The sequence below is a fragment of the Arachis duranensis genome, chromosome 9 (genome assembly GCF_000817695.3).
Source record: "Arachis duranensis cultivar V14167 chromosome 9, aradu.V14167.gnm2.J7QH, whole genome shotgun sequence".
NCBI lineage: Eukaryota > Viridiplantae > Streptophyta > Magnoliopsida > Fabales > Fabaceae > Arachis > Arachis duranensis.
This window is the reverse complement of record NC_029780.3, coordinates 264,996-290,665: the sequence shown is the minus strand read 5'-3', so window position 1 is coordinate 290,665 and position 25,670 is coordinate 264,996. Positions and strand designations below refer to the sequence as shown.

At 34.2% G+C, this 25,670-nt stretch overlaps 4 protein-coding genes across 4 annotated transcripts in view; 1 reads left to right on the top strand and 3 right to left on the bottom strand.

Moving 5' to 3' along the window:
* Positions 1–705: 705 nt before the first annotated feature.
* On the bottom strand, positions 706–6,003 carry LOC107463683 (coatomer subunit beta-1). The gene is made up of 4 exons (XM_016082534.3): positions 3,719–6,003; positions 2,907–3,419; positions 1,685–1,770; positions 706–1,305 (listed from the first exon to the last, which is right to left on the bottom strand). Exons 1-4 carry the CDS (start codon positions 5,768–5,770, stop codon positions 1,101–1,103), a joined length of 2,856 nt encoding a protein of 951 aa, XP_015938020.1. The 5' UTR covers positions 5,771–6,003; the 3' UTR covers positions 706–1,100.
* Positions 6,004–12,229: 6,226 nt separating this feature from the next.
* On the top strand, positions 12,230–15,370 carry LOC107463692 (protein MANNAN SYNTHESIS-RELATED 1). Its single transcript, XM_016082547.3, is given in 7 exon segments — positions 12,230–12,542; positions 13,097–13,229; positions 13,443–13,513; positions 13,791–13,876; positions 14,062–14,261; positions 14,264–14,613; positions 14,729–15,370. Coding segments are annotated over 7 exon segments (1,224 nt in total). The 5' UTR covers positions 12,230–12,437; the 3' UTR covers positions 15,008–15,370.
* Positions 15,371–15,654: 284 nt separating this feature from the next.
* On the bottom strand, positions 15,655–17,707 carry LOC107463702 (pentatricopeptide repeat-containing protein At1g07590, mitochondrial). The gene is made up of 2 exons (XM_016082557.3): positions 17,110–17,707; positions 15,655–17,020 (listed from the first exon to the last, which is right to left on the bottom strand). Exons 1-2 carry the CDS (start codon positions 17,593–17,595, stop codon positions 15,770–15,772), a joined length of 1,737 nt encoding a protein of 578 aa, XP_015938043.1. The 5' UTR covers positions 17,596–17,707; the 3' UTR covers positions 15,655–15,769.
* A 137-nt stretch (positions 17,708–17,844) lies between these two features.
* Positions 17,845–25,670, bottom strand: part of LOC107463682 (calcium-transporting ATPase 9, plasma membrane-type) — a 13,142-nt gene continuing 5,316 nt past the window's right edge. Inside the window, exons 14-35 of the mRNA XM_021132157.2 lie at positions 25,349–25,432; positions 25,139–25,221; positions 24,918–25,026; positions 24,778–24,833; positions 24,643–24,685; positions 24,459–24,542; positions 23,713–23,850; positions 23,443–23,508; positions 23,257–23,355; positions 22,916–23,026; positions 22,436–22,603; positions 22,104–22,163; positions 21,720–21,884; positions 21,336–21,452; positions 21,021–21,119; positions 20,630–20,767; positions 20,054–20,154; positions 19,654–19,699; positions 19,411–19,542; positions 18,744–18,851; positions 18,567–18,658; positions 17,845–18,242 (exon numbers count right to left, since the gene is read on the bottom strand). Of these exons, the coding sequence (XP_020987816.1) occupies positions 18,101–18,242; positions 18,567–18,658; positions 18,744–18,851; positions 19,411–19,542; positions 19,654–19,699; positions 20,054–20,154; positions 20,630–20,767; positions 21,021–21,119; positions 21,336–21,452; positions 21,720–21,884; positions 22,104–22,163; positions 22,436–22,603; positions 22,916–23,026; positions 23,257–23,355; positions 23,443–23,508; positions 23,713–23,850; positions 24,459–24,542; positions 24,643–24,685; positions 24,778–24,833; positions 24,918–25,026; positions 25,139–25,221; positions 25,349–25,432 (2,241 nt within the window). The 3' untranslated portion in view covers positions 17,845–18,100. The remainder of the gene's footprint in view (positions 18,243–18,566; positions 18,659–18,743; positions 18,852–19,410; positions 19,543–19,653; positions 19,700–20,053; positions 20,155–20,629; positions 20,768–21,020; positions 21,120–21,335; positions 21,453–21,719; positions 21,885–22,103; positions 22,164–22,435; positions 22,604–22,915; positions 23,027–23,256; positions 23,356–23,442; positions 23,509–23,712; positions 23,851–24,458; positions 24,543–24,642; positions 24,686–24,777; positions 24,834–24,917; positions 25,027–25,138; positions 25,222–25,348; positions 25,433–25,670) is intronic.

Below are 25,670 nucleotides of genomic sequence, written 5' to 3'. Positions count from 1 at the left end.
GCGGTAGAACTTTCTTGAATTCGGGTAATATTAGCACAACTAACTTTCTTTCTTGTTGAGTTTGAAGACCAAAACATGCAACTCTTGTTTCAACTACGTCAACAATTTCTCAACCAAATGCATTGATATTATCCTTTACCGAGTAATAAATGTCATGCAAACAATTATTATGTTAGAATGGGTGCTTCTGGGAGGGATACGAGGAAAATAAAAAATCACAAAATACAATAAGTGATTTTGGGAAGAAAATTGGTTAGTTTAACTTTTTATTTCACACCCACTCATTTGACTAATGGGGTCCATTTAGGTACTTTTATTGTTTATTTGTAACTTCCTCCATTAATTGTAATCTTATTTTTTTCGTTGTTTCTAAACTACAAAAGTATCTCTTTCTTCCCACTTTTGTTCCTTTTGATTTAATCATACCTCAAGTCCCAAATTAATGAACAGCTAGCTTTCATGTATCCTATTTTCTTTCCCTTTGCTCTCAATAAATGAAACAAAACATAAAGAGGACGAATAGTACAAGGATTAGCCACTGTAAACATGTTCCACGATAAGCGATAAGCATTGAGCTCCATCTAGACCAACATTCACCGACAATAGAACCTAGAGAAAGAAAGAACCACTTCAGAGTAATGGTTTGATTAAATAACCAAAGATATCTAGGCTAGCATGATAACAAAGCTTTAAAATAGATGCGACTCAGGGACGAAATCACTAATCATTAATCATTAATATAGTATAACTACAATATCAATATCCAAAGGCAAAGCAAATATGTAAAACCAGCCAGTACAAATAGTTATTTGATCGATTCTCATTATCAAATATATGATGTCCACCCCCATATGTTGAAAAATGAAAGATGGGTAATAAAGATTTCTCTCAAGTAATAACATCCAAGGAAAGAATTACAGACAAAAATTTCGAACTCCAAAAGGGTAAAAATTTAATACTAACGAGTCGGCTGCTACCAAAAGCCACGAGAATTCGAACCAGGTAAAACCAAGCTTGGAGTCAGCTGCCACCAAAAGCTACATATGTTGACATTTTAGACATACAAGCGGAAGAGAAGAAGAAACGGCATCTGCTACAAATCAAGCTGCTCCCTTCTGTTTCAAAGTTATCTTATCCCCAAGACTTAGTGCAATTCCCTGAGTTTTACTTCTTATTCTGATATATCCACTCAATTTACCGTCTGATTGCTTCTCGATGCTCACATTCACCAAAGCATCTTCCCCAAAAACACTCTTAGCATAGAGGTTTGCTGCCAGGAAACCACAATCCCCTTCCAATGCAGATCTAAACAAAGCAACAGTAGATCAAAACCAGCATAAAGGAAGATCAGTTAATGGCAAGGCATGGGTCATCAAATAATCAAAAGATATATAACATTGCCCATGCATCAGTGAGCTGATCATATATGTGACAAATCAATGTTTTCCGTATGATATGGATTGGCAAATAAGAAACCAATCAGGAGAACATAGATTTCTTAAAAGCATTTGGGGGTTAAAAAATTCCAGATATTGGTTATTCAGGCATTTGGTTGGACAACCGATTGCCACAATTGCCTTTAACTCAAGAACATGTCGAGCAGTGTTTGAATGCTTAGGTGTGTTAAAATATTCCTTCGTGTAAAAGATAGAGTTGACAATAAGACACCAGGAAAAGAACTTACGGTGGTGTCAGGCACTTCATATTTGTTGACTTGATAATGTGGTTCAGGAAATCCCTCTCATCTTGTATTACTGTATTTACAGCAACCTAAGAAACAAGAATTCATCAAGATAAACTAGAATCAGAAAGCATATTTCAGGTAGTCTGGAAATGCATTGCTCTGAATTCCCATATCCCTATCAACAAGAGGAACATGTATTACATCAGTGTGTCCCTATGTGTTTTTCTTCTGGTTCTTTTTTCTTGGGTATGTCTCAACCAGTGCCCTGCATAGACATAGCTAGTACTAGCCTATGCAGGTGAATTCTCTCCTTATTCTCATATTCTCCATCTCCACTAGTTTGGTACTTGCACTAAAGTCAGCAACTCAACAGACTTTACATTTTTGGACAGAATCAGTAAAAGAAATTTATTTACAGAAAAAATCAGATTAAAAGAATACAACTGAGCAGTTTGCTAATGTGTATTATTGTCTTCTTTTAGCTATTTTGGTTATTTAGTACTTTCTTGTAATGTTATGTTCATTTCAGATATAACTTTTTATAATATTACTTTTGGTATAATAACATCAGAGCAAATTTGTTTGCATCATAATGGTATATTATACATGATTCATAATTAAGTATAGAAACTAATATATCTCTTAATAGGGACACGTTACTCATACATGTACCTACTCAACAGAGATGATAACTCAAACAGTAGACATCATAGGTTAAAACTGTTATATAAAACTAACAAACTAATAGAAGATTTCTATATAGTGCCTAAATCAAATAAAATACAATATATTCGGCTCACAATCAGGAAATACCTCAATTTTTTACCAAGCCATAAACCAGCATAGAAAACAGTAATACCAAACTTCAAACAACTATAACAGAACTGAGTCACTAATTATGACCGGTATAAAAGAATTTAAATACTAACCTCACTGCCAACATAGCAATTTCTTTTTCCAAACCATCAAAACATAGACATATGAATGTAATTATCATAGACAGAATGATGTCCAGAAAAAAATTTGCAAATTTTGTCTTTTGAGAGTACATAATAAAACAGCAAGGACATATTAAAAGCACAGACCATCACTCACTCTAAAGTATCTAGCTTTTTCCCGCAATGATAGTTTTAGTGGTTGTTAATGTTGTGGGTAAAGGTAATTCTTTTTTATACAAAGTAATAGTGTAATACCAAATGAGAGAAAGATGAGAGAGATATACCTTGTTTTCCCATTCAAATTCAGCCCACATAGTTCTGAAGGCCACATCAGCACAAGATGCAGGAGAGATGTAGTCCATGATATCAATATGGATATCATTTAGAACAATAACAGTTCTCTCTAGAACATTTGATGATGTCTCGTAGACTATGTTACCAAATATAACTCCTGTTTCAGTTGAAGAAACCTTAATATTTGCCTTAATCTGTTTGCTTGATTCTGGAGCCAGGGTATAGTTTTGTAGACGCTCAACAAGTTTGAGATCACCCATGGTTGCTAACTCCAAACACAAATTCTGAAGAGTCTCCTTGGTTCGGTTGATGACGGTAACATCAAGGACAATATCATAGTGATGCACTGTTACATACGCTTCAGCATAAACAGGATCACTAAATCCAGTGAGCTGGAGAATACGATTGAGCTTATTAGCATCATCTGCATCCTTTGTAAACTCTCCAGTAGCACGTTTGAGATCATCTTGCACCTCATCTTCCAGTTCAAGTTGACTCATGCCCTGAAAAATGTAGAACAAGAGATACACAACAAATATTTGATGAGATAATGGAACAGAAAGTGTATGGTGAACACAACAAAGCTGTTACATAATCAATTGAATAGTGACTAAAGAATTCTAGCAATGCATAACATAAAACAGTTTGATATCAGTTCAAAAGACAAATTCATCAAACATCAATCATTAGTAATGGTTAAAAACATGCAAATAGAAAATCTACAGGAATATAACCAAATAGTAATCTAGTTATGTATACATAAACATCTCACAAAGAGACTAAATGAATACTGCCATTGTACCTTCCTGCTCTTCAAATGGTAAAAATCAATAAGATCATCAGGTTGTGCATTGGATATTTGAGCCTTTGCTTTAATTTCCTCAGTCTCACGGCGCTGCTTATCTGCAAGCATCTTCACAAAGCTCTGTCTGCAAGATTGCAGCCATATCTTCCTTATCTCATCACCTGTATTGCACAGCAATCTAATGCAAAGGACAATCCTGTCATGAGAATCATTATCAATTGGATGTGGGAGAACTGAAGATTGACCCAGCTGGAGCATCGAGACCATGATCAACAATGCCTGTGAAGTTGCTTTGTTAACTTCGACTTTTGAAGTCTGAACCTCTTCCAACCTCAACACAAGTTTTGTGAGTGTACAAGCAACTACAGCACCAAGGAAGAAATCACCTGAAAGGATCAATGATCTCAAGTTGCCAACAGAAGAAAGTGGACCCTGAACAAGGGTAGGTGGTGACATGGCAGTTTCAAGAGCAGCACTTTGCGTGGCATAAGTCCCGTCAGCAAGAATTGCAGGCCTCCTAGATGAAACAGTCGTTGAGTTTACCTGCTGAGTGGTTCTTGATGCGTCCTGGCCACCCTCTCCTTCCTCTGAAACTGTGTAAAACGGGAGATCACCAAGACACTGCTTGATGGTAGCAATCCCACTCTCAACCTCTGAGAGTGACAAGCAATACTCACCAATTATCCACAGCGCACACGAGCACACCCTAGCAGCACGGATCTGGTAAAATGTATCTAAAAGCCTGGTGATTATAGAAATGCGCAACTTTGGGTTGGTCTCGATGATCTCGCGCACAAATATTACCACATCCATGGCGGAAGCCACATTGGTATCCCCCAAGAAGTCCATCAACAGGTGCACAACAGTGCTTGCCACCTCTGGGAACTTAACAGCACAGGAATGGATAGCCTGTACAAGCATCTGCCTATACTCACCATTCTTCTCTTGCTCCCCATTTTGAGTCTTCACGACCTCCTTCTTAAGCATCAGAACAACCTCATCAATGTTCCTAGGAGTAATCAGCTCCAAAGCAATATCAATAGTCTTCCTCCTGATGTCAAGATTGGGGCTCGAAAGTGCCCTGAGGACATCCATGACCATCTCCACCATGATCTCCCTATTAGAACTCTTGAGCTCGTTGAGCCTATCCAAGACAATAAGCTTCACATTGTTATCGCTCTGGGAGAGCAACAACTGACAATAAGTGCTCGCTGCGGCCCTGATGGCAGTGGGCGCAGACGAGAGTGACACAAGGGTACTAGCACACTCATAAATAACAGCCGTTGAAGGCGCAGTCAACAGAGATATAATAATCTTGATGTACTTCCCCTTCTCCCCCTTGTTAGTCCTACAAACCTTCCTAATCAACTCCAAAACTATCATCTGTAACTGTTCCCCCCAGTCATTAATCCTATCGATGTTGGTAAACAAGTAATTAATTGCGCGATCCTGGGCACAAGAAAACAGCATAAGGAAAGCATTTCGCTTACTAGAAGGATCCTGCTCCGACGAGAGGAACTTCTCCACGATCTCCGGCGCCGAATCGAGTAACTGCTCCCCCTGAGGAAGCTTATACACGGACATAACAGCAAGAACCGCATTGCGGCGAACGAAAGGGTGGCGGTGCTCGAGATTGGACAAGATCGAAGGGATCAATGGCTCAATTATCTCGGATTCGTTGAGACGGCAGAGGAATCGGAGCGTAACACCACGAATGTACTCGTTAGGGTGCTGAAGGTTGTTGCGGAGGTTCTGGCAGATGAGGATCATCTCAGGGAGCACCTTGCCGCGCGAATCGGTCTTGTCAATGATCTCGAGGTAGAGCAATAGAAGCTTCTGAACTGTGTGATCCTCGGAGGGAAGCACGTAGCGAATGATTGTGATGAAGAGCTGTGGAATGGTTTCACCGTTGAGGAGGAGCATGATGGCTTTCTTGAGAGCCTCGATCTTGGCACCGGCGTCGTTTCCTTCGAGAGCCTCCATAATCTCGTTGGCCAGCGCCGGCGTTCCCTTGTCGAAGTGCACCAATAAGCTGCATGACTTCTCCATTTCTCGATTTCTCTCTTTGGGATCGCAATTCGGATCTCTCAGATTTTCAGATCTGAGATTCAGAGGAAGTTAGCAATGCTGGTCGGTGGTGCTACTCCTATTACTACTACGCTGCAATTCTGATACAATGGAAATGGAATTTTGGATCAGAGAGAGAGAGAGAAGAGAGACAAGAGAAGAGAAAGAGGAGCAGATGCAGATCTGAGTGTGTGATTTGAGCTTGGAACTGTGAGCTAAAGAGGAAACAAAAAACACGCCATTCGGGTACCCATAGTGTTCCATTTTGGGCCTCATTGGGTCTCTTAAAGTGGAAGCTTTATTGGGCCGATTATTCATTCTGCATCACACATCGTTATTGGGCCTCTATGTATCTTATTTGGGCCTAATTAATTCAGATCCAAAAAATGAGTTAATACCAAAAAGGCCTTAGGGCCCCTTCGGTCACCAAAAAAAGTACCAAAAACAAAGGTACTTATTTTGATTAAGAAAACATCATAAGTTTGTATGGTAAATTTAGATATAATAAAAACAATAAAACAACATATAATAAATTATTTTGTCCTTTTTTTTTTCCCATAGTATCCCCTAATCTGACAAGCCACCAAAAACCAATAGTCGCAAGTCTGGTTCATTTAAAGGTCTCTTACTGACCAATGAGTTGTTGCATGCACACGGCGGAATTCAAATATCTAACACTTGCTTAAATGGACGAGTGAGCTAACTACTCAACCACCTCAAATTGGTTAATTATTTTGTCTTTTTGATAAAGTTAAAAAGCTACTTCTGAGTTTGGTCCTAACAGCTTTTGGATTAAAATGCATACTTTTTCATACATGCACTACATTTTTTCTTGTAGAGTAAGCCACAAATAGGGACATAGATCGATTACACTACCAGATACATAACTTCAGCTGCTTTATCTTTACTCCATCAGGTTAATATATATGTTATATATATTTTCCACGTCAGAATATCCAACAGAGCATGCATCCATATATGTTTTAAAATTCTGAAAATTGCAAGTATGATAACTAATTCATAACTTTAAAGTTTATCCGCATTTTAAAAGAGAATCGAACTTTCACTCAACATTTAGTCTAAGTGACGATAAAGTATATATCTTATCTTATATATATAAATATAGAATCATAACATTAAGATGACACAAAAATTGCATATTTTGGTAAGATATATAATACTCCTTTTATAGTAGTGTTTTCATGAAAACTATGTATCGGCACTTAATTCCTTGTTTTATACATATAGTTGACCGGATCATGAAACTTGGCAATCTTAATCAGCATGAATTATTTTCTAATGAAGAAAAAAAAGGAGGTAATGAATGAGAAATGAGTGGCATTGGGAATATGAATAGGTTTTCTTAAAGCACACGTCATAAAAATAATAATAAAAGTAATCACAGTTGAAGGATTCAGGTAGCAAGTCCTAATCTGAGTACCTGCCCTACCAAACCTTCATTAATTTTTGGGAGTATATATACATACACTAACCCTAACATCATGTTTGTTAATCTTTGTTTAATGTTTACTAATTAGTTGATTAATTAATGAAATGAGCGGCATATGACACTTCACCCGCAGTCCACGGCATGACCAAATCCTTGTCTTCACTGATTGGTTACAACCTCTTCTTTTTTTCAAATATTATTTTATATAATTTTGATTTTTTTCGCTAAAACTAAATAGCAACTACACATGTTGTTTGTTACTATCCATAGAATTATATAAAATACAGTAGATCTCAAACTTGTATCTAAAATAAAAATGTAGATCTCAATCTAGATCCACTATTCTCCGTTATAAATTAAAGTATGAGACAATAATATACATACATCGATTATGTTAAAGAAATTCGAAAACTCCATTATTGCGTTAGGTATGACTATATTATTGTATTTCAAAAGTATTCGGTTTCTTTTCTTTCTTTCTTTCTTTTTATTTTTGGAAAATCTAAAAGGAACGATGCAGATAAGATAGAAAGAATGAAAGATGGACCAATATAATTTTCATAATAACAATCATAAATTCATAATATCATGCTCTAGGAAAAAATGATGCAGTAATGTCGTATATATTGTCCTAAATTGTCATTATAATTATTATATTCTAATAATAATGGTCATTACCAATAACCACGTGTGTAATCTATCATAGTTCAGAGCAAGATAAATAATGACTAATATAATTGTCCTCCTATTTATCTCTAAAAAATATCTGTAACACATATTTATAATATTTTTAGGTAAAAATTCAGTACAGTTAATTTTATATAAAATTAACCGTTAAAAGTTATTAGATGACAATTTAATTAAATTATTTAACGACAACTATCAATTTCACATCAAGTTAATTAATGCATCTTAGTTTTTATATCATTTTTAACCTAATAATTTCTACTGTCATTTTTAACTACATCCGCAAAGTGCAAAATTATTTCCACATTGTTAAAATAAACCATATCTACGTTCTAATTATACAATTGAATATGCAACCTTAAGCAAAAGAAGGAACAAATGGACAATGGGAATTCATTTTTTTAGTAATAGAGAATGAGCATGTATTGTGCTCAGTTATAAATTAGTAGTGTATTTTTTATTAATATTGATATATTTTTTTAATTTCAAATTATAAATCAGAAGCTCAAATTAGTTGGCATAAAAAAATTGAGCATTTGATTTGTGAGGAAGTAAATTCAAATTTAGAAAAAAATAAAACTGAGCCTTCAATTTATGTAGGATAAATTCTTTTATTTAAAGAAAAAACAAATCAGTGAATAGATTTTGTAAAAAAAAAAATTTAAAATTCAAATCTAAAAATTTAATTTACAATTTTTAAATACGACCTTTCGATTTGTTTATTATTGTCTTTCACGTCCAAAAATAACATATCTAGCTCCAATTTCAGTAAAAACTTCGGTCTATCTCCAATATAAAAATTGAAAGAATTTTGCCAAAGAATTAATAGAATATTCATACAATACGTATAATAAATTATTTATTTGGATTGAATTTAAAATTAAAAATAAATATTAATTAATTAATTTAATTATCATTTAGTTTTAATTATAAAAATATTCTCACTATACATTGATTATATTGACTCCCCATATTTTTCCAAATTAAAAAAGGGACAATAGGACATTTTTGTGGCCCTAAACTTACATTTTTCATGTGCTCCTCTCTTAGCTTGGATTTGACGGCCGCTCTCAATTATAGACTTAGCTCTTTATGCATATTCCCAACTATATATTATTTATATTAAGAAATTAATTATTTAAGATATAAATATCAATATCATGGATCATGTGTATGCAATAACTTCACCCATTAATTTATCGATAAAGTGGAAATTAAAATAGTTATTTATTTTTACTTTTTTTATTTAATGTGATAGCTTTTCTATTTGTCTCCATTGAAAAAAAAATTAAGTTTATTATATCTATTTCATCAAACATCTAAATAAAAATTATAATATGAAGATACTATCTCTCAAAAATAATATATCTATATATACTTATTATATTAAATCAATTCCTAAAAAATACTGCTTTATTTTAAAATTTGAACCAAAATTTTTTAATTAAATTATAAATTACTTGTCATTAGACATATTAATGCCTATTGATACACTAGTATATATAAATGTGAGTTTATTTAAAAAAATATATTTAAGAAGTATTGATAATGGTAGCATAAAACAAACTAATAGTCTAATATTAATAAGGATAAATGAATAAATAAAAACGAATCACGTAACTGCCACAAATTAAATTACTATTAAGGATTGTTTACTTTGTTTTCTTTCAAGTTTCAACTATAGAATAATCATGTATCAAGTAGTAATAAACTATTAACAACATCACATTTTCCTGTGAATAATAACACCAAAATAATTTTCTACAAACAAATTAGAATTGAGAGCGAGGATTTAGCGGTAGACTTAAAACTTAAAAGCCATTCTTTGTGGCGGATTAGATGGATATCTAATTATTCATCTTCTTGAAAACTAGATATACACAAGACATTTTTTATGACTACTATACAAAAGGTTGTGATGTCTTTGTTGATGGATACATTTTTTATCATCACTTTGCTTGACCCCTCACACCTCTACCAAAATCAAATTTAATGTTACTATCTATAAACTCAGGTTTATCGTGAACCCTATCATTCTTTTGTTTAATTAAGTAGTATTACTATAGGAGTTAACAAAATTTTCAGTCTATGTGCTAATTAAGTTTAAACTTTTATACCACTTTTTTTTTTTGTATAGTTAAAGTTTAGGAAACTTAAACTTTATTACTTTTTACTAGGGGTGTTTATGACAGAGTGAAATCGGATTTGATGTGACATAAATTCGAAATATATATCAGGTCTATTTGTTAGACTCAAATCCGACTGTAGATTCGATGAAATTTACACACTTTCGAGCCACGATTATATCGAATAAAAAATCGGGTGAAAACCGGGTCGTTAACATTATCTCCGTGTAAGCCAGCATGTGAAAATATCTAAATTTTCAAGACTCCAACTATTATTTGACATGGTAAAATTCACTTAGAAAAATATAATAAGAACCAACCCTTCTCTAAAATTAAAGCATAACCACAATCAATACTAATATTGTCTAATAGCACCAAATATTTAAATCAATACAAATAATACAATATTATGCATTAGTCTAAAGTCTTATGCATTTTAAACATAAAACATTAACTTATAGTCTTATAATGACTAATAACATAAAATATTAAGGTTTACAATACTTAAATTTCACATAAGAATAGCCATAATCCATCACTAATAACATAAAATATAAATTGTGTATGATAACCGAGCCACCGAGTCGAGTTCGAGTGACCTGAGCTATGGTCCGGACCTGACTCGAAATAATGACCGGGTCTATTTTTGAGACCCTTATCCGACCCTAAACCCAATAAAATCACACCAAATTAGTCCCTAAAAGATTTGGAGCTGGGTCGAATCGGTCTGGGTCATGAACACCCCTACTTTATACCACTAACTAGCTAATAATTATTTGTACTTTGTAGGCTGTTAAAATAGTAAAAAAAATATACAAAAAAAGGATAAATGTTTCATATAAGCCAATAAAACATCAAAATTTCACAAATCAACGAAAAAAAATGATTCATAAATGAATCAGATACACATTTTTATGTAATTCGAATTATACATTTAATGTAATTCGAATCACGCTAATTCAAATTACACACAAACACTAAGTCGAATCAAGTTGATTCGAATTACACACGTAATCTATAGTAATTTAAATTGGCTAATTTCAAATTACTAATAGTATAATTCGAATTATGTTACATAGAAATTATAAATTATGAATCGTAAGTAAAATATGAATCAATCTAAAATTGGAATTATACACCCACATGCTACATAACAATGTAATATCAACAAATGACAATAATATAAACAAAAAGGAAAAGAAAGAATATTATTCCCTTTTTATATGTTTGGTCGTATATGTATCAATGTTTGAATTATTGAAGCATAGGAGTATTACTGTAATTTTTTGTTAGTAAGATTTTTATTATCAATTGTAGATTTCAAATTGCCATTTTTCAATCAATTAAAAAAAATGATGTTTTTGAATTTGTGGCTACGTGTTTAGGATCTGGAGCTTGAAAATTGGGATGAATGATAACTGTCCAGAATTGTCCATTTGTTTTTATCAACGGCTCTTATTCTCAACATGTTATCCAATTTTTTTTTATTTTTTATTCTTTATACAAAGACATGTTATCTAACCACTTTTTTCTTTTTCTTTTTCTAGATCCAGTAAAATTCTAATGTATATAATATAGAAAGAATTTTAAGCGTACCGAAAATATTAGTGTTTGTTTTAATCGTTGATCTAAATTATAAAAGATATATATAATATATATTAATTAAAATCAACGGTTAAAATAACTAAAATACTAGTATTCTCAATACACTTAACATTTTTTCTATAAAGATAATAAAATTAAGACAATCTAAATTAAAGGGCGAAAAATAAAATGTATAATGCTTCCTTCCGTCCAAAATAAAGTTCATTTGAACAAATTCATGAATTAAAATCATTAATGTATTTAGACATTTTTGTAAGATATATAATTAGTTTTTAAATAGAAAGAAAATGAAGATATAAAAGAAGTAATTGTTTGTATAGTTCAAAAGTTAACCTGTAAATTTTTGTAACTGCCTGTTAAATTGAAAAATTAAATTTATCAACATTTTTAATTTGTTATATATTTAAATTTTATTTAAAAAATTTATTATTGACCAATAAATTATTACGTATAAAATATAAGATTTAAAATTGATTTAAAATTTTGTAACTGGTTAAGCGGACAAATGAGTTCAAACCCAACTAAACAATTTGGTTTTGTACTTTTATTATGTTAGTTAAATCTAGGAAGCACATAATGTTGTGAGAAGTGTCGGTGGTGTGTAAGTTGTAAGAAGACAGCACTGCAAATCACACCAACTTGGGGGGTGGGTTTCTTTCTGTTTCTCTCTCACTCCTCTTTCTTGTTAAAGCTTCAATTTTTGCTGCCAAATATCTTCTTCTTCATTCTCACATTCCTCTTCTGAACTAAATCTTCCACTGCAAAGATCCAAAACACAGACATGTTTGGTGTGGATTTGAGGCAAGTGGTGGCTGGTATTCTCACCCTTGCTATGTTTGTTATGCTCATTCATATGATCAAAAGAGACCATTTTGATGCTGTTCAAGTAAGAATATCTCTTATCTCTCACCTTTTGCCAAAAATTGTTCAAAAAAAAACTTTTTTTTCTGTTTTTTTGGGGGGGGGGGGGGGAAGCATGAAGTTGAAGGGAACTTGTTTTCTCTTTATCTTTTTGCTTTTCCGCTTTTCATCTTTACTCAAAGAATTCACAGATTTTATGGTTGTATTGTAGAGCTAGCAATCCATATATACTAATCCATCTGCTACTAAGTTACTGTGAAATGAATAGCTGAGGATCTGAGCTGAAAAAGGGATTAAGTGAAATTTGAACACATTTGTGTATATATACAACATTGCTTAGCTTGTGGATAAGGTAGATCCTTAGTTTTAAAACTAGGAGACAATGTTTGACTATTAAGGGAGATAATGTTTCCAATAAAATTGTGAATTGAATTCACATCAGCTGAACTTAAAGCTAAGTAGCTTTTGGGATGTGGATTAATCATTTATTGGATTCTGAAGTTAAGTAGCACACAATGATTTAATCATAACTACAATCTATTTATTCATTTATTGTTGATGTTATATTTGATTTGCAAGGACAAACTTCCCGGAGTAACGGATGAAGTCAGCTTCGAAAGTGGAAAGTTCGATGGAACTCATGTAAGAAAGAATTTAGGTCTTTATAAGGGAGATGCCGATGAGCTAAAAGCATGTTGGGTTAAACCGTCTGGTAAGGTTTGATTCTAAAGACTAGCAAGTTATTTAGGAACTTGTATCATTTATCATGTATTCGACCCGCTCTACTCCAAAATATATGTTACTTTGGAGATTTTGTATATTAGTAAATCGATTTTAGCTGGAGCAAAATGAGTATTAATTAGCATGTAAACATGGCCTCAATCTTTATGTCCTTGTTGATTCATGTTTTGAAAATGGTTGGCAGATATGGGGGTGCAGAGTGAGGGGTATGTTACTTTTTCATTAACAAATGGGCCGGAGTACCATATATCTCAGGTACCATTTCAATCGTTCAAGCATTTTGTTTAACTTGTTGAGGAGGCGATTTTGTATCAGTAATGTGTAAACATGTGCATGAATTTGTTAAATGTCAGCAATATTATCCCTTTTATAATGAACTCTCTTCCCTACCAAAACAAAGATTGACATTTTTGTGTATGATTTTAGCAATTAAATGGTAAAATAATGTACAATATTACACCATATACTATGAATGATGGTTTTGCTGTTCTGTTATTATGATTTGGTAATTTTGTGGTATTGCATTGTTCAGATAGCAGATGCAGTGATTGTTGCCAGAAGTCTTGGGGCAACCCTAGTGATCCCTGACATCCGAGGAAGCCAACCGGGTGACAAGAGGTTAGTTAGTGCTGACTTCCATTTTCTAAGAGATTAGGATATAAGAAATGAGCAGGGAGGAAATTGTTTACCAATTTTCTGAGTCATGCTGGCCAAGTTTATGGTTTAAAATTTGAGAAATGATCGATTAAATGAGCTGCAATTTTCTGATTTGTCATTCAAGGCTAATATAATATATGGCACAGGAACTTTGAGGACATTTATGATCTTGATGTATTCATGAGAAGCATGGAGGGAGTTGTCGCCGTGGTAAAGAATCTTCCTGATCAAATATCAACAAAGAACATTGCTGTGGTAAAGGTCCCTAACCGGGTTACAGAAGACTATATAGCTACACATGTTGAACCAATTTACAGGTCAAAGGGAAATATAAGGCTTGCAACTTATTAGGGAAAAAAGGTGACACTGATTCTGTTGCTTGCTTAGCAATGTTTGGAAGTTTAGAGTTGCAGCCGGAAATTCGTGACCTTGTTGACTCAATGGTCGAAAGACTTAAAACTTTAAGCCGGAAGACAGACGGCCAATTTATTGCTGTAGATTTGAGGGTTGAGATGTTGGATAAGAAGGGTTGCCGACCTGATAATGATGGAGAAAAGAGCTGCTACAATGCACAAGAAATCGCGGTGTTCTTGAGGAAAATTGGTTTCAACAAGGATACCACAATTTATGTGACTGAATCAAGGTGGGATAGCAGCCTTGATTCTCTGAAGGATTTGTTTCCTAAAACATATACAAAGGTGTGACTATCATTCTTCCTTAAACTCCTCTAAACACAATTCTTCTTTGATTGAATTGCGGAAGTGCTCGAATTTTTTACTTGGAATTTAAAAAGCTCTCTCTGAACTGTTGCAGAAAGCCATAATGCCCGCGGATAAGAAGACAAAGTTCTTAGATTCTCAAGATTCTGAATTGGAGAAGGTGATCGACTTCTATATAAGTTCTCAAAGTGATGTTTTCGTACCAGCAATCTCGGGTCTATTGTATGCAAATGTAGCTGGTAAGAGAATTGGTGCTGGTAAAACTCAGATATTGGTTCCAGCTGATATTCAAGATTCATCTGCTTCTGCCTCCAATTTCCTGTCTCCATATGTATCCAAGAAGAACCATTTTGCCTATTCTTGTTACTGCTAGTTTTCCAGTGAAGACATTTGAAGAAGCTGGTAACAAAAATGTTATATCAGAAACCTTCAAAAGGTCTTGTTGCTTTCCAAAACTACTCATTAGGGAGTATTAAGCGTTAAGGGCTTAAGGTTCTTTTTTTCCTTTTCCTTTTCTTTTTTGCTTCTAAATTGTTTTGAGCTTTCACCAAAAAATGGGAGAGAGGTGTTCACAAGACTGGAGTTATTTTTATTTAATGTGTACACAGGGCTTTCAGTTCATGGTATCTGTAAAATAATGCTTGCCTCATAAGTTATTTTTCATAATTGGTGAAACTGAAGCAATAATTTTTGTTTACAAAATAGAGACGAAGTTGATAATATGTTTTTGGATGGATATCTTAGTGCATATGTATGATATATTTTCTTACATTTTTGTTTCGGGTTATTACCTATATATTAGCACATATCAAATCAATCAAACCATGATTATCTTATATTCTCTATTTTTTATGGATAATTTCAGTATAGTTGTAAATCAATGGATGTGAATATAAGTTACAATTAGATACATTCATTTGTTAATATATTAAAAAGAAAATGACTTATCAATATATAACAAAGAGAGTATTAGAGAATTAAACAAAAGGCGCTTCCTCAAACAATGCTAGATGTTCTCTAATAATATCTCTTCCATCTTATTAACTTTTGTGCCGTACTCAATACAATATACTTGTAACTTATAAACAATTACAACAAAAAGATACACTACTTTTTCAAGAATTAATAATCAAAATCAGGTCCTAAACTGCTCAGCAACTTTCAAGAGACTATAAGTTTCAGCATCTGGCCTAGCTCCTCCGAGGATCATCCTTCTTAAAAAATTTGGATCATAAATCTTGGCTTTTACATAAGCCTTAATAAGGGTATTATATACAAAAGTATACCTACAATACTTAGCCTTGTGAAATTCTTCAAACAATCTCTCAGCATTTTCAACATCACCTTTCTCTGCAAAAATCTCAACAATTGAAAGGGTGGTCTCCAACCATGGGGTTGAATTTCTAACCCTCTTACTAATTTTCATCCCCATGCCCAAGTCTAATGTCTTTAAACCTTGCTCTATCAAACCAGATTTCAAGCAACCCAGAGCAAGTTGACGATAAGTTATTGCATTTGGTTTGCACCCATTTGCCTTCATGTTTCTATACAACCTAGTTGCTTTATCAACCAATCCATGCTTGCAATATACAGACATCATCGAATTGAATTGCTCTACGGATTTCAACCCTTTTCTAGTTTCCATTTCTAACCAAAGTTCTTCAGCACGGTTCAGATGTCCGATTCTACCAAATGCTTCAATAGCTAACATGTAACTTTTCGATCTAACCAAGGGGAGTTCCTGAATGATTCCCCAAACTCTTTCTAGCTCCTTTGGGCTCCCCAAATATCCATACAATACAAGTAGAACATCGAATGTTGACCAATTGTTCCCTGTAATAGACTTTTCCACAGCTTGAACATATGCTTCAGTTGCAGTATACAGCCTTGCCACTGCATGAGCAATAGCTAAAATGCAGTAAGAGATCTCGTTGGGTTCAACCTGTGCCTTCTTCATCTGAGCAAAGACCTTTACCAAGGCTTCAAGATCATGTTCATTGGCTTCTATTTTCATCAGAATATTGTAGGTGGACACGTGGGGGGTGACCTTATCTGCCTTCATCTGCGTGAGCAATTTCGGAATCAACTTCTTCCTGGAGGGAGAGGAATGCAGGATTATGAGGCGGTTGAAGACCAAATGTGAGATGGGATAAGCCAGCTCCCTCATTTTCTTCATGTAGTCAAGTGAAAGCCTTATGACACCTTTATCCAGCATTGCAATGACCAGATTGTTGTATAGCAACTCATTCTGAAACTCAGGTGGAATTCGAGGGAAGAGCTTCTCACCATGTTCAATCCCATGAAGCTTAATTGTGAATTCGACAAGATAAGAGTAATCAAGTTCCCTAGGCCTATAGGGCCTCTCTCGGATCACCCATTCCATCACCTACAATAATTGTAACATGAGTTCAACTTAAGGGAAGGTTTTTGGAAGTAAAAATCACATTTTTGGAAGCAATAATGATTGGTTGTTACCTCAAGTGCGCGTTTGTTCATGTTGAGCTTGCGAAGACGGTTGATGGCGTGGAAGACATGGCCTCTGTGAACGGGGAATCCATCGCCCATCCAAGTGCGGAAGGCAGACCCAACAGCCTCCCCTTTCCGAAGCTTCTCGATCCTTCTAGACAAGCTCTCTGAGTTCTGAGGGCTCTCGGAATCGCTTTCGGAGAACTCTCGCGGTGATTGGGTGCAAAGGAATCTGAAACGGAGGTGGGCAGAAGGTGCTCGACGCATTGCCTCAATAAACCTGCGTCGCAGCATGTTTTTCTTTTCTTCCCTCGCCCAACAGAATTGAACAAATGAACAGCACGTTATGAGAATTTCCTTTCCTTTCTTATTTTTTGGACTTGCAAGTGAGTAACACGCCATAACGAAATAGGTAGTTTTATTCGGTAAATTGGATGGATTTATCAATAAATATTCGATAGGTTTATTAATTCCATCCCGGCGTTTGTATTTCATATTTGCAAGTTTAAGTTACATGTATTTTAAAGCGATTGTATTTCGGTAGGCAATTATAGGAATTGTGATGCTAAAAACCAAAAAAGATGGATGAATGTGAATTGGGTTTAATTTAATTTTATACATCTCAATTTTATAATACCGATTGAGGGCACGATGGATGAATGTGAATGGCTGATGTACAAATACCCGTTTTCTTTTTCTTTCTTGGGCTAACGGATCGCTTCATGGACATGACGGCACAAAATATTCATGAACTAGCAGCTAGTAATTCTAACATTATCTAGAAATGTTATAATGTACATCTTCACCCATAAGTATTAGAAAAGGAAAAGGCACAACACTTTAAATCGTTGCCATACTTGCGTTTCAATCTCTTCGGGACATTGTGAAATGATGATGGCTAATGATACATTTAATATACAGTTAAACACATTGAAAATACAAGGAGGGATTAATTAGTAGTAATGCTGAAGTATAGTTGCTTTTCTTGTCAGGAGTTAGCTTAACGTGAAAAATTAATGCTGGGGGTGTTCAGTTGACTTTGTGCGCGAGACCTTCTCCATCTTCTAAGTGGCTTGGCTAAGCAGCGTGACAATGGTGTTTTGGGAACCGGAATGAGTTTTCCGGCAACAGCAAGAGGCCAGCTGTGTGATTGGCAAAAGCACTCGTTATGACTTTGTCCCACAAAGGGAATTCTCCACTTTAATATTTTTTAGCACATGCATAATTTTTTGCGCTTGAATGTTTTCAGAGGTAGGATTAAACCAACTAGTACTATAACCCAGACGCGACCAAAATATTGCATGCAAAAATTGTTTACTTAAATATAATTGATTCCAAAAATTTTAGACCAGACCGAGTTTTCGGCTAATCTGGGTCATGAACAGTCTCCATAAGAGTACTAAAATGTGTTGCAAAGTTTCCATAACTATTATAATCAGAAATTACTGCAGGATGAGTAAACTAACCTGACAATGCCAATAACAAGAGAAGCAATCCACAGCTTCCAATCAAGTTTCACTGTTTTGGTGAACTTTCCAAGGAACTCGATGATAATTATCTACGGTTTTAAGTACGATAATGTGAGAAAAACATGCAAATGTTGACAAATTAATCATTAAAATAACAAAATGATGGCTGTTAACCTGAAGGATAAAGGTCATTCCAACAATTCCCATGAATAGACGGTTCTTAGTCACCCCTTGGAATACATTCATTCCTTCTGGTTTCCGAGCATTGAACTCGTTGAATATCTGTAAGTTGAAAAACATTTAATTTGTCACCAGCAAGGATGCTTATGTCTACATTATATGCAGTGCGGTCATTTTTAACCGACCACCAGCATAGTTTCTTTTACTTTTTTTTTTTCTTTCTAAAAGGTTTTAGAAATTATTTACACTTGATAAATACTGCACACGACACTTATGTAGACTTTTTCTAGTAGAGTATATGGTTTCTTCAAGTTTTTAAATTAATGTTTCTTTCTAGTAGAGTAGATAGTTGAGACTTATAATTATTACGCTTGTTAAAAGATTTAATAATTCCTTATATTTTATATTATGTTATATTTACCAACATTTATTATGATCAATTAACAATTATATATTTTAACATATAAGTAAATTTAAAAAAATTGAACCTTCACATTGACAAAAGAAACAACACAAATTTTTATATTTAGATTTTATAAAAATAGTGATAGAATTTGGTGTATTTAATTTGGATCTCATTATTATCGAATGGAGTTAGATACTAAATGAGTACATCAAAATTAAGTTATACACACCATTCTCACTTTTAAAATCTACTTACTTGGCACAGGACGAATGCATTGAATATTAACGTGTTCTTGGTTTGACTGTCAAGGGATTTAGTTTCTTGCTTAGGTATGAAACTTTCACCAGCAAAGTTCAGAACAAGAAGAACAGTAACTTGATAGACAGCCTGTGATGACAAGTAATGCCATTAGAGGATATATGATTAGGAACTACAAGAAGTCTCTTACAACACCAAACAAAAAATAAATAAAAATTAAAAATTAAGAAAAACAATTACCTGTACAACCAAGTTTCTCCACATGACATTCGTTATAAGAGGTTCCCTGAAAGACAACATAAGGCCATGATAAAATAATATAGAGCACTAGATTGATATTCTTTTTGTCCCCCTAAAGCATCCTTGAATTCGTCATGATATATATTACAACTAAAATCAAATAAATAGAAGGCGCATATGTATGTATGCACTTAAGCGCCCGCTCAGTGCATTACTTATGCCGCAAGAATACGTTAAACAAATATTCTTCATATCCTTTTATCTGGCATTACTTTTTGGTACAATTTTTTAAATGATGTATCTGAATATTGTAGCAAAAAAGCCAAAAAAGTGAAAAACATAAAATGGAGTATTAGACTACTCTTCATGAGAAAACCAACCAATCAAAACATATACAAACCTTCGCCCAACAGGTGCTCTGCGCATAAGGCTGTCCGCTGGTGGTTCAGTGGCCAGTGCAAGCGCCCCAAGTGTGTCCATGATAAGGTTGACCCACAGAAGCTGTATGTACCAAAAAGAATGTACATCAAAAACCAACACATACATCTTTAATTCAGCCGTGATGCATGCAGTATATGTAATACAGCCAGTTGACCAGCTCGTGGGTTTTAATGCTAAACGCTGACACGTGAATTTTTAAGTTGAAGCCAGAAAAGTAGCCAACCAAAAGAAAAATCTGAACTACGATCGTAAATCATGTAGAGTTTTGCTTTTGGTGGCTTTTTAGCGTAAACAAATTAGACAGCATCTTCTCCCATACACTGGCAACTAGTGTCTTACATGATTTGATATTTTTATGTATGTCACAACACTCAAGATTCAGGAAGTTATCCCATCAGCATGCGCAAACAATTATTCATCTGTTTATCTTGCTTTAGAGTCTAAAGTAGATGTTGAATTGTTGAGTCAAAATAATATTACGCCCGACAGAAGAGAGATAGAGTCATAGAGAGATAAGAGAGATAGAGTAGGTTACCTGTACTGCATTCAAAGGAACATCACCAGAGGATATTGCTGCAACAACATTAATTACAAGAGCAGCAACATTAACAGTAAGCTGGAATTGGATGAATTTCTGAATATTTGCATAAACAGAACGTCCCCACCGGACAACCTACACAGGGTGAAAAGGAGTTCTTAGCATTGGACCAATCCACCTACTGTCTTAGTGGAATAAATTTCCCGTTAAGTCAAATTCTAATTGTCCCAGTGCATCAGCAAAATTGCCATGTTTCTTAGCCATGGTAAGCAAAACTTTATGGTGAATTATATTTATGCCTAAAGGGCCAAAAGCAAACTGTGGTAAACCAATACTAATGGACATGTTATATATAATAGATGTTCAATCCAATAAATAAAACACTTACCTTTACTACTGACGCAAAGTTATCATCCAGGATTATAATATCTGAGCTTTCTTTTGCAACTTCAGTTCCTTGGATGCCCATAGAAAGACCAATATCTGCCTAAAATACAAAATAATAAAAAACAAGATCAACTATACAAATTTATAAGGAAACTAATTTAAATTCATGGAAAATGGACCATGACTGTGTAATCAAATAATGATGGCCCAAAGACAGAAGTTAAACTTGAACACCAACTAGCCAGAACACCTATAATAATTGCAAGAATCTATATCCTAGAATGTTATATGGATGAAACTAAGGAATAAGACAGACCTCGTGAAGTGCAGGGGCATCATTGGTTCCATCTCCTGTGACGGCAACAACTTCACCTCCTTTACGTAGAGCTTGCACAAGCAAAAGCTTGTCATTAGGAGAAGACCTCCCCATGACCTGTATATATATTATGATAATCACAATCAGAAAATATATAACGAACTTGGACAGCATTCCTTCATTTAAGAATATTAATGGAAGAATAAAATTCTTTCATACAGTAGGATAGAGTACTATGATTTTGTCTGATCTTTGTAACCGATTTCATTTAGTGGAATAAGACTTTAATTGTTGTTGCTGGTGGTGGAAATTCCTTTCTTGAATATTTGTCTCTAATGTACACGATTTTTTAAAAGAGAAAAGGAATAAAGTATCAAAGAATACCGCTATTTTCTTAGCAATCTGTTCCCTTTCTTTTTCGCTTAGTGCACGGAATTTCTTCCCTTCAATTATAACTGGTTCAACAGCTTCCTCATTTGAAGTAAGTATCCCACACTCCAAAGCTATTGCCCTTGCTGTTTGAAGGTTGTCTCCGGTAACCATGCGTACCTGTGAATTCATACTTCATTGTGTAAGATGTGTGTTTCCTTTTATTACATTTTGGAGTAAAACTAACACTAATGCTGGGATAAAGTCTGAAACCATGTCCCAACAGACTCACTAATTAATTTCTCATGTTAGCTACTATCTAAACATGAAGATATTAAATTGAGCCTTGATTAATCAATATGAAAACTATACGCATCAAACTTCAAAATGATATATTACCTTGACACCAGCTTTAGTGCATAGTTCCACTGCTTCTTTGACACCAGGGCGACAAGGATCCTAAAGATACAGAATAGTTTTAGCTTAGATGAAGGATAGACCGAGTTAATTTGATATCATAAGGACCAAGTACAACATTCAAATAATAAAAAATATTTCGAAGTGCATCCAGAAAAATATAAATAAATAAATCAAATCTCGTAATACATTTACGAGATACACATCCCCAGAGCCTTGAGCTTTTAAAACAATACTTATGAATATTAAATTTATCGGACACAATCAAGTTTAAGTGTTTAACACTGACAGGAAAACTTATCCTTGAATTTTACCTTTATTCCAACAATAGCAAGCAAAACAAGATCATTTTCTGGTAACGACCATTGCTCCAAATCATCTTCATTAGATGGAACTTTGTCTAATTCATATGATCTGTAAGCAATGGCAACACAACGCAAGCTGCGAGCAGCCATGTTATCAATCGCCTCCTTGAAAGCTACCTGAAAGAAGTTTTACAATAATTAATCAACTTGGAAGATGCTGAAAAAGAAAAATTATCAACTGCTTTCAATTGCTATACTTTGTGAAATATTATCAGTTGTTACGTTAGCTGATTTTGCAAACTTTGGCATAGAGTAAGTTGCTTCAAACAACATTCTAATCGAATTGATAAGAATAAGGTGATTTTAGTGGTAATCACGTTCCATGTTTCTTAAATATTGATACCGATCCATCAAAAGATTTTTTTTTTTTCCTTATCTCCAATGTTCATTTCAGTTATTTTCATCTCAGTACTTGAAATTGCTGCTAACCTGCTCTCCCTCAATGGATTGCAAATGACCATCTGAATCAAGATATTGCGTACATGCTCCAAGAAGTATTTCTGCAGCTCCTTTCCAATGTATATGTACTCCAGAGCCCTCCTATCAAGATATTACCAAAGAAATGATGGATGAAAATTAATATAATGAATCAATAAAAGAATTAAGTATCCCGGGCACGTGATATGACCATAATAACAAAGAAAACACTTTCACTTTTATAACTTCATTTCATTCACGAGCAAAGTTAATCATCAAAAGCTAAAGGGATGCATACTCTGATACTAGTTCAAAAGTACAATGAATGGCAAACAAATATATCAAATTCTCACCAGCTTCACAGCAACACCGCCTCTTTTTTTCTCGGAATTAAAGGGGAAGACATGGAGAACTGTCGTATTTGATCTGAGAAGACTAAAATTCATACCCAACTGCAATATGTACGAGTTGAGCTTCAATCAATAGAGGGAAGGCGTGGAAGAGCAATAATAATAATAGAGGAAAAACAGCAAAGGTACCTTTACTGCCCATGAAAGAATTGCCTTCTCTGTAGGAGATCCTGAAATCTCTGCCTCTCCTCCTTCCTACCAAACCAAATTCAGTCACAAATGTAATGGTTAATAAATATTAAATGACTCGACATCAACAATTATGTCTAAGCTGTAAGAAGTTTTCAACTTGAAGAATCACAAGATACTGTTATTAGCAGAGCACATAAATTAGCACCAAACTATACAACATAAAATGGAATCCTAGAAACACTTATTAAATTATGTTCGAAGGCAAACCTTAGGCACAAAAACATTTCCAGTAGTATTCTGGGCAATGCCCTCGTTTATCAAGGATAAAACTTCCGGATTTAACTTTGATGAGTCATCTGGTGGATTTAATTTGTTCCTTCCAACATATGCCTCAACTACAGTCATCTGTAACGAAACAAAATAAGTTATTATCAAACCACAATAACTCAAGGATTCTTCTATTTATTTTATTCTTTGAGAAGGATAACTGATGGATTTTAACACACACACACACACATAGGAATTAGGAGGAATGAAATAGTAGACATGTTACAAATATGTTTAAACCTTTTTTTTCCTGTCGACGGGAAAATTGTAAAACCTTTGATAGACAATGTCTATTACAAAAACATGAACACATCTCAACAAGACAACAACAGGACAGATGAAGCTACTAGTAGAATTACTGATATGTTATGAGTTCTCTTCTATTTCTCCATATTATCCTTAATAAATAAATCCTTCCCTTGTAAATATAACAGCCAGCAATTTGTAAAGGACAATGGAAATCAGAGTATGAAATCAAATTAAGCATGGAAAGATGGAAAGCAGTACAGACACCACAAGTGGACTGAAAATTTTGGTAGAGCTGTAATGACAAAAGTGTTTTGAAACCAAAACCGCCTCAACTAAATAGAAGATTGGTTGTATATATTAAATAACTTTTCTGAAGATTTGATTCATTTGCAATATGTAATTTTTAATTTACTCAGGGATTTATATATGGATCTTGCCTGATTTAAGGTCAATGTTCCTGTCTTATCACTGCATATTGTTGTCGCAGATCCCATAGTTTCGCAGGCTGACAGCCTCCGAACCTGCAAACCTTTAGTGGTTAGAAAAGAATAAAGATGTTCTAAAAAACATCAAATATTGGCACAGTAAGATATCATAGTGGCGGTATTAGACAATACTAACCAGGGCTTTGTCTCTCATCATTTTCCGCATTGAGTATGCCAGGCTATAATAGAAAGCAACAAAGAAAACTACGATTAAAATAAGACAATAATATCACACCTATGTCGTAGAAATAACCTACCAACATGTGCTTACGTTAAGGTAACAGCCAAAGGTAGACCTTCAGGCACTGCGACAACCACAATGGTAACCTGCATGCATGGCTCCGTATTTAGTTTCAAACTACTAAAAGTTTGAAGAAGAAGATGGACGAAATAGTTCAAACTCGCACTTACTGCAATGGTGAAAATTTTGATGACGCCATCAACTGCAGTACTTGCTTTAGTTTTTCCAGCAACAAATTCCACGTTTCCATCATCATCAGTAGAATGGCCAGAAAAGTATCTAGAATTCAAGCCATGACATTGTAAGTCAGGGATGGCATTGAGCCTATTTAGTGAGCTATCAGTATTAAATGTTTAAAAATAATAATAAAACAAATAATAATCAAGATTACCTGCCCAAGAGGACTGCTAGCACTAAAACAGCCACAGAAAGCCCAACTACACCAATAAAAGTTGCTACTCCATTCAAACGTACCTATTGCATGCCAACAAAACAGATGTAGTTTAAGTTTTGACACATCAACAAGTATTTCTTTAAGGTTTTGCTAAAGTAACAGCTTTTCTCTCTTTCTATCTAATGGGATGGTGGAGCAGAGTGGAACCTGCAATGGAGTCTCTTCTCCATTATCCTCTGAGATACTTGCCATCAACAATCCCCACTCTGTATTTATACCAACACCAGTTACCTACAGATGGCAGTATAAAATGTGAATCCACTGCAGTTATTATACTACATACTTTTTAACAGAGATAGAACAACCAAAAACAACAGAGACATAATTTAATTTAATAAAAAGATAATAATTCTTACACGAAACAAAAATTTAATTCATTGAATTAGAATGACACCCAAACTTATCTAAACAACCGGTAACTAAAGTTAAATTTTAAAGGAGAGATTTTTAACAAATGAAAAATCAAAGT

Bases quoted from the DNA above. Each gene is read 5' to 3' on its own strand.
- LOC107463702 (XM_016082557.3), bottom strand. From the start codon at position 17,595: ATGAAATACAAACGCCGGGATGGAATTAATAAACCTATCGAATATTTA. The intron at 17,021-17,109 runs GTAACAACCAAT...CAATTATTGTAG, and splicing joins TGAACAAACGCGCACTTGAG to GTGATGGAATGGGTGATCCG.
- LOC107463683 (XM_016082534.3), bottom strand. From the start codon at position 5,770: ATGGAGAAGTCATGCAGCTTATTGGTGCACTTCGACAAGGGAACGCCG. The intron at 3,420-3,718 runs GTACAATGGCAG...TACATTTTTCAG, and splicing joins ACCATTTGAAGAGCAGGAAG to GGCATGAGTCAACTTGAACT. The intron at 1,771-2,906 runs GTATATCTCTCT...CTTGTTTCTTAG, and splicing joins AATTTGAATGGGAAAACAAG to GTTGCTGTAAATACAGTAAT.